The 13,550-nt window shown below is 53.3% G+C and overlaps 1 protein-coding gene across 1 annotated transcript in view; it reads right to left on the reverse strand.

The window, feature by feature from the left end:
* ACSS1 (acyl-CoA synthetase short chain family member 1) overlaps window positions 1-12,503 on the reverse strand; it is a 43,428-nt gene extending 30,925 nt beyond the window's left edge. The window contains exons 1-2 of the mRNA XM_065921357.1: window positions 12,152-12,503; window positions 3,829-3,925 (exon numbers count right to left, since the gene is read on the reverse strand). Of these exons, the coding sequence (XP_065777429.1) occupies window positions 3,829-3,925; window positions 12,152-12,443 (389 nt within the window). The 5' untranslated portion in view covers window positions 12,444-12,503. The remainder of the gene's footprint in view (window positions 1-3,828; window positions 3,926-12,151) is intronic.
* Window positions 12,504-13,550: the final 1,047 nt, after the last annotated feature.

The following is a 13,550-nucleotide window of genomic DNA, read 5'->3' on the forward strand; positions in this document are numbered from 1 at the left end:
GGAAACTCCACTTAGCTCACGTGTGGGTATATGGGGGGCGGGGAGGACCAGGCCTGCTCTCCTCACTACAGCCCAGCCGCCCAGCTCAGCTGCACAGCCTGACCATGACCGCAGCCGCGCTGCCCTCACAGTAACCCACATTCACAGAGGAAGGCCACGCCAGGGCTAAAATCTGCTCCAGCTTTTTCAAAAGGTCACGTCTTGGATAAGTGACAAGGTTCTCCTGTAGAGCACAGAGAACTGCATTCAATATCCTGTGATAAACCACAATGGAAAAGGATGTGAAGAAGAATATATATATGTATCTGCATAACTGAATCACTATGCTATACAGCAGAAAGTAACACAACATGTAAATCAACTATACTTCAATAAAACAAATTTTTAAAAAACTGTAAAGGGCTCATGTCTGAACCCTTCCTCAGAGAACCTCAGATGGGAGATCCTGGGTCAGGGCCTGGTGAATACTCTCAGCCTACTCTCTGCTCTGACTGGGCACCAGGCACCCCCACTGAGAGGCCCCACATGCAGTACACAGGGACCAGCCACAGCTGTCCCCTCTGCTCCACGCCCTCTGTCCATCCCCCGCTTGGAAATCCTTGGGCCAGACCCCAGAGCTCCAGGCAGTGGTCTTGAACTGCCCCCCACCTGTCTAGAGGAAAGGGATTTGTGTTTGCACACATCCCCACCCCCAAGCATCTCTAGAATCTGTCTGCTTGAACCGACCATGAAGGACCAGCTTGTGAAACAGGTACGTGGACAGCTGGGAGGAGCAGCGGCCAGTGCTATCTGGCTGAAACCCCTCGGGGAGACACCCAGGTTATCTGCGCCTGCCTGGCGTTACAGACCTCAGGCAGTGCCAGAGGGCCCAGGATTGCTGGCCTGCTGGCTCCCTCAGACAGGTTCAGGCACACCTCTGTGCAAAGGCAGGCTGGAAATCAGCTGGGAGGCCCTCCGGCCCGGGCTCCGGCCTCAGGTCACAGACTGCCCCTCCTCCCCGGGAGATGCTTGCCGGCCATCCCAGGCTGATCCCTGCCAGCAGAGATGCCTGCCCCTTTGCTTCCCATCAGGAAGTGAGCACCACGCCTGAAGGAGGAAGCGCCTCTGGAAGACAGAACCCCAGCCAACAGGCTGTCCTTCTCCCAGAGCCATGCGGCCGGCACCAGCACAAGTCCCACCGCGCTGCCTAGCTTTCCCCATGGCCTCGGCCCGGCGGGCAGGAGGCGCCTGGGAACTGGCACCAGCCAGCGCTGCAGACGGGCAAGGGACAGGATGAGGACACTGGGCTGCCCCGTTCCCAAAGCAGGTCCTGCCAGACCTCCTGCACCCTAGGGAGGTACGGTTGGAAATACATGCCAACAGCACTGAGAACTTGAAGGCAACATAGACCCCACCCCCCAGGCAATGGCCCAACTCCCAGAATAAGAGCAGGGCGGTCTCCGCAACCCCGGAGAGCGGTCCAGTGAGGATCCTTGGACATGGAGAGCAGGCTGTAGATATGTGCATATTTCAGGCATGTGTGCAAGGGTGTGTGTGCACATGTGGACCCATGTGCCACTAGTATTTGGGGCAGAAGGGGGTTCATGTTACAAGCTCTCTGCTGATTCTTCAGATACACTTCCTCAGAAGAATTCGGCAGACTCAGAAAGGACAAGCCTGTGCCCCTGAGCAAGAAGACGGGTCCCCCGAGCTTCAGACAGACAAGGCAGGTGGGGTCCCAGGAAAACACACTGCCCTTGGCACTCTGGTCTCTGAGAAGCTCAGCCACACACAGCCTCCTTCAAGGGCTCTCAGATCACGGGTCTGGAACTTTGTCTTCAGGCCACCAAGGCCTGTGACCGTCCTGGGGCACCTTGGGTGCCACCACGTGAGACACTTGGCAGGAGTGCACTTCAGTTTAGTGGCAGTTTGTATGCTGGCAGGACAACTAGCACCAAGTGTAGGCAGCTCTCCTTTGAGCCAGAAGGGAGAAAACCTCACATTGAAAATCTAACATGACCAGGAAAATGATTAATCCAGGTCCCTCAAAAACTAGCTGCCATTACAGACAACCTGGTCACACGCTTCTCTTTTCTCTCAAACAGTAAATAGCAACAGTCACGGGGCATTAAGACTAGCTGAAGTTTGTAAAACCATTTTGTTAGGCTGAGTCTGTTTATTTTTAGAGAGAATAATAAATTCTTTGCCTGCAGTTATAGATTTATACCTGCTCGGGGCTGCTTTGCAATGGAAATAAAGTTGTTCTTTGTTTTAACGAGCTGGCAGTCTTCCTGAGACTCCCCCACAGTGACAACCACATACTCAGAGGCTCGCCCAGAGGCCCTCAGAGGCTTGCCATGGCCCAACACCAGTTCATGGTCCAGGCCCACAGGAGGACAGGAGGAAATTAGTCCATAGGTGGACCCCCTTCACCTCACCCCCATCACAGAGCCTTCATCTTCTACTGAACAATCTCACATAGATCAAGTCGGGCCAGTGAGGGTGAAGAACATTGGAGTGGCTCCCCTGTTAGAGCAGCGCCCCTGACTCCAGTGTGCAGAGCCCGGGGCTCCCAGGTCACATGGAGTCAGGAGGGTATCTGTCCAGGGGACCCAGCTCAATGCAGTGATGCGCAGTAAAGGCTGAAAGGGACTGTGACAGCTGAGGGTATTGGACTCAGGGGGAGGGACAAGCGGGAGAGCGCCCACTAGGAGCCACAGCAGATTAACTAACGTCACTTTGCTGCTTCCAGGAGTCCACCTGAACACAGCTTCACCAGGCCTGGTGCACTCAATCTGTGATAAAACCTGAGTCTGAGAAACAAGCAGGAAACCAGGGGTCCCCAGGGCCTGGAACTCTGAACTCTCCTCCTGCCGTGTCCCCTTCCTCTCCTCCCCATCAGCCAAGCACACCTGCACCTTCTCTCTGTTCCTGGGATCCCTGGGCGTTCTCTCTCCATCTTCCTGAGGCCGCTCCTTGTCAGCAGCACCTCAGCTTGAAGGTCATGTAAAGCGACCTTCACTGGGTCGCTGGCCACAGTGGGGATGTTCGTTACTGTAATGTATCCCAGCCTGCCCTGACTGCTACAGTGGCACTCAGTGACACCTGCTGAATGGCTGGCCAAGAAGCCTTGAGCCACCCACCAGGAGGGTAATCATGCCCACAACTACCTGGGGTACTAAGGGACCACAACCTAGGCTCCCAGTGGGCCTGCAATAGCCCTGTAAAGGTGAACTGAAGCTTGAGCCAAGGGGTTTTCCCATGAGGATGTGGTCACAGACCAGACACCTCTGAGCAAGACAGGCCCGGGAAGGAGCAGGGCTTCAGGAAGACAAGTACCTGCTCTCAATGCCAGGTCTGCACAAACCCGCCCAGTGCACACACTTGGTATACAGAATACGTGAAGGATTCTGTACATAGCCCTTGTTTTATTTTAACCCCATTTCAAAAACTCGGGTTTACTGTTGTGCCACTGTCATGACGCACTAAGAGGAGCTGATTTTAGTTACCCCAGCATGTATGTGATTCAACTCACATTCATGTTTACTTTTCCAGAGACCAGAGAACATTTCCAAAGTGGAAATACCCCACTGATACCCATATAATGCCCTGCCAAGAACTGGTCACAGGCACATGAGACTGCTTGAACAAGAGTGACCCTGTGCCTTGAACATTCGTCATACTTGTTTCTGAGGACCCTGTTCTCTCCAGCGGAATCTAAAGACATCAAGTACTGCCCAGGTGGATGAGGATGCCGGGCCTGCTCCCATCCACAACTTGGCAGCAGCATTTGGTGCTAGCGCCCACATGTGCACGCAGAGGCACCCGCCATCAGGGGACACACCGTACCTGTAGGTGATCTTCACTTCAGTTCCAGGCTCATCTCGCTCCCAGATCAAAGCGATGCTCTCCGGGGACTTCCGAACGTGCTGATCCAAGCAGTTGACTGCACAAAAACAGGTGCATGGACGTTACACTTGATGCCCCTGGTGTTGGAACGGGGAGGGTCCGGTCGGCCTGGTTTGCACCGTTCTCCCTCGGTTGAGAGATCTCTCAGGTGCAGGTGACCACTGGGAATTCTGAAGCAGGTGCTTCACATGTGGAGGACTCCCCAAGTCCCAATCCCCAGCCTCATTCCCCGCCCCCACCGCCACCACCCCCCACCAGCGACCTGACCCAACCAGCCCTGCGGTTTTCAAGGCTCCCTGGCGATTCTGACACACAGGCCAGGGCTGAGCACTGCAGCCTGGGCCGCAGGAAAGAAGACTCGAGGCAAACAGGATGGCCTGATTCCATGCAGTGCAGGGAGAGGGTGCTTGTGGGGTAGGGGTGCGATCCAGGACAAGGACCCACATCCCTTCTCAGGTGTCCAGTCAGCACCCAACTCCCAGAAGTGATGCACTGACAAGGGAAACGTCTGGCTAGTTTTCCAGGAGGCTCGCTCCCCTCCCTCTCTGTTACTAAAGCTCAGGTCATATGACTGCCCACAAAAACAGGTCGGTTGTGGTGGTTTACTGTCAACCTGAAGATCAGTAGGATCATGTTCATTGCTAACTTCCTGTTCACCAGCACTGACTGGACTTCAAGGTGAGCTTGGCTCTGGCTGGTTTTTGCCAGAGCCCCTTCCAGCCGGCCCTCGTGGTCTGTCTTCATTCCTCACCTCCCCATCAGCAGGGAAATAAATACCTAAGAACAGCTTTGGGACCAGCAGCCACTGCGCACCTGGTCTTCAGGGTCACCCTCATGTCAAGGTATATAAATTTTTCCTTTCCTGTCTTTTTGGGACAGTTATTTATCTTCTCCCAAGTTAATCTTCTCCTACAGAAATGGGAGATGTACCCTTTGCCACGTCTAACAGGGCTGGGTCAGAATCAGATAGAAAGCAATCCTGAGAGGTTACCACAAGAATACGAGGTCAGTCACCACCCGATAATCACTCTGCTGGGAGTTCCTACAAATATTTCCTGATGGAAAACCATTCTGACAGAAGTTATGGAAGACTCTCCCCATAACAAACCCATAATCCTTGAGAGGGTGAACTCCCATGGAAACATTTACGAACTTTAACTTGTGTCTGTGTGCCTGTGTGCATATGAATCACATGTTTTCCCTCTCAGGATATTTCATCTATCACTTACTCTGGGAGGTGGGAGGGACTTTCAAGAGGGAGGGACATATGTAAACCTATGGCTGATTCCTGTTGATGTATGGCAGAAAGCAACACAGTGTTGTAAAGCAATTATCCTTCAATTAAAAATAAATTTTTTAAAAAATTACAAGTTTCTAACAGGTATATATGCTATACCTCACAAACTTGATAATGAAAGTTGGATGTCATGGGAAAAATTCCTACGTACTGCCACAGGAAAGTTCTTTGAATTACTAGAAAAACAGAAGAGAACAAATGCGCCCCCCCCCCCAAAAAAAAAAAGCAGAAAGACAAACTGAGAAGAAGGGGCTTGGTGGCAAAACTTGGATTTACACAATAAACCTGATATCAGTCGTGGGTGTGTCGGTCTGGTCCAAAGTTCATTTTTTTTAATATTTATTTATTTTTGGCTGTGCTGGGTCTTCACTGTCGTACATAGGCTTTCTCTAGTTGCAGAAAGCCAGGGGCTGCTCTCTAGTTGTGGTGTGCAGGCCTTCCATCATGATGGATTCTCTTGTGGAGCACAGGCTCTAGGGGCATGGGCTTCAGTGGTTGTGGCTCGTGGGCTCAGTAATTGTGACACACAGGTCCAGCTGTCCCACGGCATGTGGGATCCTAGTTCCTGTACCAGGGATCGAATCTGAGTCCCCTGCATTGGCAGGCAGACTCCCAACCACTGGACCACCAGGGAAGTCCCTGGTCCAAACTTTAGAAGAGTTTTCACACTAAGACCACAGATTTCTGGCTTCTCTTGAACAATCTGCTGATGAGGCCATACCCACACCTGTCAGCTGAGATGGTGACCACTCTCAGCAGGGGCAGGTCCTGTCACCTCCCCTTGCTGGCCATGCCAAGTCTGCTCAGGGTCCTGTCTTAGGGCCTTTGTACATTTTCTCCCTGCCTGGGGGACATCGTCCCACCCTCCCCACTGCTGCACATCATCTGGTACTCAGCCCCCAGGTCTCAGCCATTATGTCCTCACTCCACTATGGAGCACTACTCCTCCCTGGGACCTTATGCCTCCCAGACTCTAACTCCCCTGTGGTGTTTCCAGCCTGCTGCCCCTTTGTGGGCAGGGGTCACATGCCCGGTTCCTATTCGGACAGCTGCAGCCTGACCCAGGGCTCCGAGCACAGGAAGCCCCAAATTCTGGATGATGGATGGACCTGCCGAGTCCTCAAGCTGGAGGATGACGTGGGGTCCAGGTGACACCAGGCTGAGTGGTGCCTGGGAGAAGGAACAGACCTCTTCTCATCTTCCTGGCTTTGTCCCTCAATAAGTTCCTTTTGGGGGCTACATCAAAGCTTCTGACTTCCCGAGGATCCCAGATGACTTGTGAGCACGTAACTTTCGAGGCCCCACCCTGAGTCTCTGACTGAACAAGTCTGGGTAGGCTTGAGGATTTCACTTCTACCAAGATTCAACCTGATGCTGTGACTGCAGATCCAGGACCTCTTTCACACAGGCGGGTGCATACACACATGCACATATGTCTCCTGGTATGTACAGTCCAGAGTCCAGGGGAGCTTTCTTTTTCCAGTGGTGGTGGTGGTGGTTTAGTCGCTAAGTCGTGTCCGACTCCTGGATAAGAGTAATTAAAGACCCTTGCCATCTCTGCAAGACATCCGGCCATGCCCTCACTGGATGGCAGCCTGGGGTCATGGGTAAAACCACACTCTAGAGTCAGGCCACTGTCCGACCACTCACTAACCATAGACTCGCCTATTTATCTCTAAACACCACCTCTAAATCTTACTCTTCTAATTGGTGGTGGTAACGGTTCCAGACTCTAGGAGGCATGGTAGTAATTAGATGCTACTGGACTTTTCCTGCCATGGGGTCAGACGGTGTGACTGTGTCCCTAAGGGAAACTGAGTTCACAGCTGCCATGGACAACCCTCAAGATGACAGTGTTCAGAGAAAGCACAGGGCCAGGTCTGAGGCAACGTGGTTCTATGATGCCATGTGTATGTTGACTTTTAACACATCTGCATGGCTCCTGCTATTGCCTCAAGTGCAGAGGGGAGGGGAAAAAAAGAAATAAGGGAAGGAAACCCTTACATCTCTCATTTAAAAAAAAAGTCTCCACCAACGAACTGGGCAGCAAGACAACAGAATTTCATTTCCAAGTATTTCCAAGAAAAGTTGGGCAAGGAGATAGAGCAACTTAAGGCTTGGCTCAAACCCAACCTCTTATTTCGATCCTTTTCCAAATTTCCCAGCACACAGCAATCTCTCCTCCCACAACCCCATTCAGCACTGACTCATCTTCCCAGCAGCCCCCATTCTGACACAACACCAGGTCTGCTAAATCTGCCCCCATCTGGGTCACAAGGTCCCCATGGGCAGGGACCACGTCCCTAAGATTTCTTCACCTCGGAAGGGGGGCAGGGGACAATGGGACAAACTTCCTAATTCTCCCCTTAACAGCTATAAAACCTTGAGCACTGTCCCCAGTCTGGATCTGCTCCTTTACTGATCTGTGGGCCTTCTCCTCATTAGAACACAGGCTCCGAGGCACTGGGGCATTTTATGCATGATCCCCACCAAACACAAGCTAGAGTCCTTACATCCACATCTGTACAATGGGGCCACCAGACACTTCACAAGGATGTCGTGAGATGAGGCATCACAAAGTTCACCTAAGGGCGAGTCTGCACCCGGGCCTGATGTGGCTCTGCAAGCAGGTAAGCGGGTGTGTGTAGTGAGTTTGGGTTTGTTTTTAAGAAGAGGTGATGAGGGACTTCCCTGCCAATCCAGTGGTTAAGGCTTCGCTTTACAATGCAGGGTTGTGGGTCTGACCCCTGGTCAGGAGGCTAAGATCCCACAAGCCTTGAGGCCAAAAAAACCAAAACATAAAACAGAAGCAATATTGTAATAAATTCAATAAAAACTTTTAAAAGATGGCCCACATAAAAAAATTAAGATATTATTAAAAAAAGAAAAGGTAACCAGAGGGTCGTCAGTTTCATCATAAACATGTACACATAAATGCAGGTATTTCCATCCAACAAACTTGTTGGTTGTTTAAATGCATCCCTGCCCCTCCTCCCTTTACAAAAATTTAATTTCAATCCAAAGAGATGAGGGAGTTAATATTCACAAGAGGAGTCACAATAGGTTTTCTTTAAATAGAAAACCTCCCTGGCACAATTTGAGGTATTACGTCAATCACAAAAACTGTATTTGCCAACTTTCCAGAAACATCTGCTATTTAAAGTAAGTTGTGTCTCTGACAACTGGGGAGGATTCAGAGCTTTCCGAGGTTCCCTCCTCCTGAGACCTGAGGTCATGTGTTCACTGAGAGTTCCTTGAAGGACCTGAGTGAGCTACTTCAGCCACTGAGAGGAAATGCAGCCTAGGAGGCAGGCTTTGCCATCTCAACGTTTCTGCCATCTGGATTATTCAAGGCACGTCATGAAGAGGAGAGAGCTACAGCGAAACGGTTTCCACTGCTGCAAGGAATGTTCCAAAAAGCGTCCAAGGAATTTCTGTGTTCAATGCTAGTTATAAACAGTGTCCCTATCCCGAGCTTGAGAGTAAGAATACACACACTTGTGTTTCAAATTCAGACTCATAATAGTTTCGTTTTGTATTCTGAAAGCAACACATCACTACCCTCCATTTCTGCATCTGCAGCTTCCTGACATCTCAAGTTTAAACCCACGGAGCAAAGACATCTGTTGAGCCCTGCGAGGGAAAGAGCAAACTTCAAAAGCTGGAAAGAGTCCTTATCAGAACGTGGCTTTCTGAAGAGTTTCGAATTTCCGTGCAAACCAGTTCACTGCAGGGGGTGTCGGCTCTACCTCCCCACCTCCACCCCACTCCGCCTAGGGCCCTCTGACAGCACAACCCGCCCCTCCCCCAATCATGCCCTGGCTCTCTTAGGGTCCAGGAGGGCTTTCAGAGCCACGTCAGCCACCTGTGTGCCCTCCTCAGCCTGCTTCCCAGAATAGGATGGTCAGATGGAAAACCTGTGTGGTCCCATTCAGAGGCGAAGCAGCATGGCAGAAGAGCAGGTTCAAGGTCACGGCCTCCTCCCAGGATTCATTAATAAATAACAAAGGCCAGTGATTGGGTGCAAGGAATGTTCTGAAGACAGTGCAGAGTGCTTCACAAGCGTTTTCACATTCAATGCTAACAGCAGTCCCAGGTCACCTGCCGCTGGTCAGAAGCCTAACAGCTTCTGCCTTGGTCTCTGGGACCTCCGGTAGCCAACAGCCCTGGGTCTAGTCACCACCCTGTGAGAAGCCCCTTGTGGGTGCTCCAGGCCACAGTTCCAGCTAAGCCCAGCCTGCAGGCCTGGCCGCAGACTTGGGAGTGAACAAGGTAGATGACTAGAGTCCCACAGGCGGGGAGCAGAGGCAAGCCACTCCCGTCAGGCCCTGTCCAAAGTCCTGACCCACGGAATCCGAGAGACTAAGAAAATGGCACGGATAGGAACTGGAAAAGAATTTCAGTTACGCACTGTTCTCTCACATTACAAATGAGGAGACGCACCAAAGAACAGTCAGGGGAGGGTAGGAGGAGTAAGTAAGTTGGGAGAGTGGGATTGACACAGACACATTATTATACATAAAATAGTGTAAACTAATAAGAACCTACTGTAGAGCTTAGGGAACTTTATTCAATACTCTGTAATGACCTATATGGGAATAGAATCTGAAAGAGTGGAGATATATATATATATATATATATATATATATACTTGACTCACTTTGCTGTGTGGCTAACACAATTGTAAATAAACTATACTTCAATTAAAAAATGAATTAAAATTAAGCACTTGGCAAGATTTTAGATAGAAAGAAAAAAAAATGGTCAAGGGAAAACAAGGATTCATACCCAGGTATGGTTCCAAAGACACACCCAGCACCACTGAAACGTACGGTACCACCCACAGACTCTTTCTGTTTGTTTGAGAGAGACAGATTGGCATTCATCCCAATCTGCCCATTTAGTGGTGCCCCACCTGCCCTGGTTGGACACAGGTCAGTGGTTCTCAACCTTAAGTGTGTATCAGGATCACCTGGAGGATCCACCCCCAGGTTCCTGGCTCTGGCCATCTAGGATGTTTCTACAAAGTTCACAGGTCTTGCCGATGCTGCTGGTCCAGGGACCACACTTTGAGAACTGTATGTACAGACCTTCCTAAAGGGGCAAACGGAGTTTTAAGTGATGCTCCTTTGAAATAAGCCATCATCACACTACCATCACACAGACAGACATAGCATGCCAAAACACACCCCCTCCCACTCCAGTCCACAACTTTTTAGTGGCTTCCAGGATAGCCATGACTTTGTCTGGTCCTTTTTCATATGATCACCTCTGTGATTTGCAGACACTGGCGACCATCAGAGATATTCCTGACAGATGAGTGGGTCACATACACATTTGATGAGAGAACGTGGCTGAAATGCTATTTTACTACAAGGTAGTTTTCTGAAGTTCAGTTTCTGGCTAAGGTAACCATAAAGGAGAAATAAATGAAGAAAAAGAGGCAGAAGAGTGTCTTGCTGCACACCCTAACCCTGACCTTGAACCTGACCGAGTGGGGCTCACGAGGCCCTGGCTGCCCGTAGCATTGGATCTGTCATTACACCACCACCACCACCAGCACCACCACTCCCCCCTTCTTATCTGAGAGTGAAAGGTGGCACGTGTTCACCTTGAATGTCCCTGGCAGTCCCAGGTCTCCCAAGTCCAAAGCAGCTTCTAAAGGAATTGCAACCTTCCACCCCTTCTCTCTGCACGCGGCTCTCTCAATCCAGGGTTCACTCCACCAACCCTGCAAACCTAAGGGTTTAGTTTTTCTCCCACTGGTCCAAGGACACTTTCTGCTGACTCAATTTTAGAGAAGACACTTATCTACTGAGTCATTTTTATTAAACCAGCAAAGCAATATACAATATAAAAAAAAAAAGTCTGGTCCAAAGTTCCCTTAAATTTCTTTGCTTGAAAAATAACTGCAAGATACTATCTGTAATTCTGGCTACTTCTAAATTTCACAAGTCGAAATCACTACAACTTATTGGTCACTAGTAAGTGCTGGGCCTTTTCCATACCCCTGTGTGCCTGGTCATCACAATCAGCCCCTCGGGTGGGCATTGTGACCTCTAGTCTACCCAGGAGGATGCTGAAACGCAGAGGAACAGAAAAACTGGACCAGTAAAGAAGTGGAACCTGGAGACTTCTGCCCAGTTCAGGCCTTGGTCAGGAAGACCTATCCTTAAACAGCCCCTAGACTCCCATCTATCCCATTATCCCCTTCCTCCTTGACAGGCAGCCCCCTCTGACCGCCCCCCCGCCTCCAATCTGGGGGCCCACACCCCAGGCCTAGCCGGCCTCCTCCTTCCTTCAGTTGCTGGGCCTTTTGCCCCTGGCTGGCCCGGGGCGTGGGTGGCAGTGTGAACCCCAGTCCCAAGTCTGGACAGAAGCGTAGGGGATTCAATCTCCAGTAGGGGCCAGGGAGGACAAACTGGCGATGGAACTGGCTTCTGAGATCTCGAAAGACCGGCCCCCTGGGTCTTCGGGGTGAAGGTGAAACTGAGAGCGGGGAGGTCCCACCACTGCTTCCTTCCCGCCCGCCCGCCCGCCGGCTGACTCCGGCTGCCGGCGCGGCTTCCTCCTCCCCACCACCCGGCGAGGCTCCGTTTGTTTACACGGGCAGGGCTGCTCCCCAGGCGGGTCGCCGGCCGGCACCTGGCGGTGACAACGGTCAGAAGATTTTCGGTTCTGTCGCCGGCGGGCCCCGGGGGCGAGAAGTCCTGCTCCTGGCGCACCCCTTGCCTTCCACCCCGCGCTCGGGACGCTCGGTTTGAGGGCCAGTGGGAGACACCGTCAGACTTAGGGGGCACCGGGGGACCCGAGCCACGACCGGGTAGTCGGGGCCGGGCCGGCGGGGTGGGGGCGGGGTGGCCGCGTCGCTTGCCGGGGAGCTAAGCCCGAGTCCGAGGAGGGGGCGTGTGGAGCCGCCGGGCTCGGGGTGGGACCTGAGGCTCCCCTGTCCCCAGGCTCACTCACCGGACACGTTTAACTGGCCTCCCAGGAACCAACTGATCCTGCCGCTGCGGAAGTCACAGTCGCTCACCGTGTGGTAGGGGGTGTCCCACACGAGAGCGTCCCGCGCCAGTGGCCCCCAGAAGGCGGCGGGCTCGCGAGCTGCCAGTGCAATTCGCTCTTGGTAGGAGCCGGGCGGCGCTGCAGAGGCGGAGGCGCTGCTCCAGAGCCGGGGGGCCGCCAGCGCCCGCACCCCAACTCCGCGGAGGCCGCCTAGTAGCCGCCCGACGCCGCGGCCCAAGCAACGAGCCGCCATCGCGCCTCAGAGTCCCGCGCCTCAGAGCCCTGTGGCAACCCGGCGCCCGCGTGCCCGCCCCCCGCCCCGGCCCCGCCGCGCGCCCAGGCCCCGCCCCAGGCCCCGCCCCCCAGGCCGACGCCCCGGCCCTCGCCCAATCCCGCCCCCGCTCCCGGCCCTCGCACGCCCGCGCCCCTCTCTGGCCCCGCCCCTCCCCGCCCCTCCGGCCCACGCCCCGGCCCCGCCCCCGCCCCGCCCCCCTCATCCCTCCGCTCGCGCTTCAGAGCCGGGCGCCAAGGGAGGGGGAGCAGCTGGAGAAGGGGGGCCCACCGGAGCGCGGGGTACGGGGTCCCGGGACGGGCTGCCGGCGTTTCAACTGGTGCGTCCTCCAGCTCCGACGGCTGCGCGGCGCGGGGAACCGCAGAGACTGGGAACCCGGGGACGCAGGCTCTCCCGGGCGCGGGGGCGACCGCGGAGCCGGGGCACCACCAGTTAGGTCCATTCAGCATCTCAAAGGCCGAAGGCATTCGTCTCCTCATGCGCCCTGGAGAAGGAACCCGCAGGTCTGCCTGCACCGGACCCCCGCCAAAATATACACACACAAGCAGCACCCCCGCCCCGTGGACTAAGTGGGGTCCTCTGCCCAAGAGGCTGTGGGGGTATCCAGGGTGGTGGTCTAGGGTCCGCCGCATTTCTGTGGCAGCGAAGGAGACCCCTGGGGGTTTTGGCCCGCTGCTCCAGCTTCTGTGTCCTGGGTTCAAAAGCTGACGTTTCTAGCTCTCTGACATCCGGTGAGTTCCTTAAGGTCTCTGTGCCTGCACCACCCCCCCTACTGAGCTCCCTGGGTGCCCCTTGCAGGCTGCAAGTTTCAGACACCAACTCATTTATTCTTATGCAGCCCTGGGGAGGGGGAAACACATGATATCTTTCTCCCCCAGCTGTACCCAGGGAGCCCGGGAATGGAGGCTGTGTCCCAGTTATCAAGCCAGGAAAGATAGAAGGGAACCCACAGAAACTTGCCTCAGCCAGACTCGAATATCACAACACCCACAAACTAAATAAGATAAAGAGAAGGGAAAGGGGAATTTTGAAAGTTGGTTGGTTGAGTTCCGTCCTATTAGCTGTAAG

The sequence above is a fragment of the Muntiacus reevesi genome, chromosome 2 (genome assembly GCF_963930625.1).
Source record: "Muntiacus reevesi chromosome 2, mMunRee1.1, whole genome shotgun sequence".
Taxonomy (NCBI): Eukaryota; Metazoa; Chordata; class Mammalia; order Artiodactyla; family Cervidae; genus Muntiacus; species Muntiacus reevesi.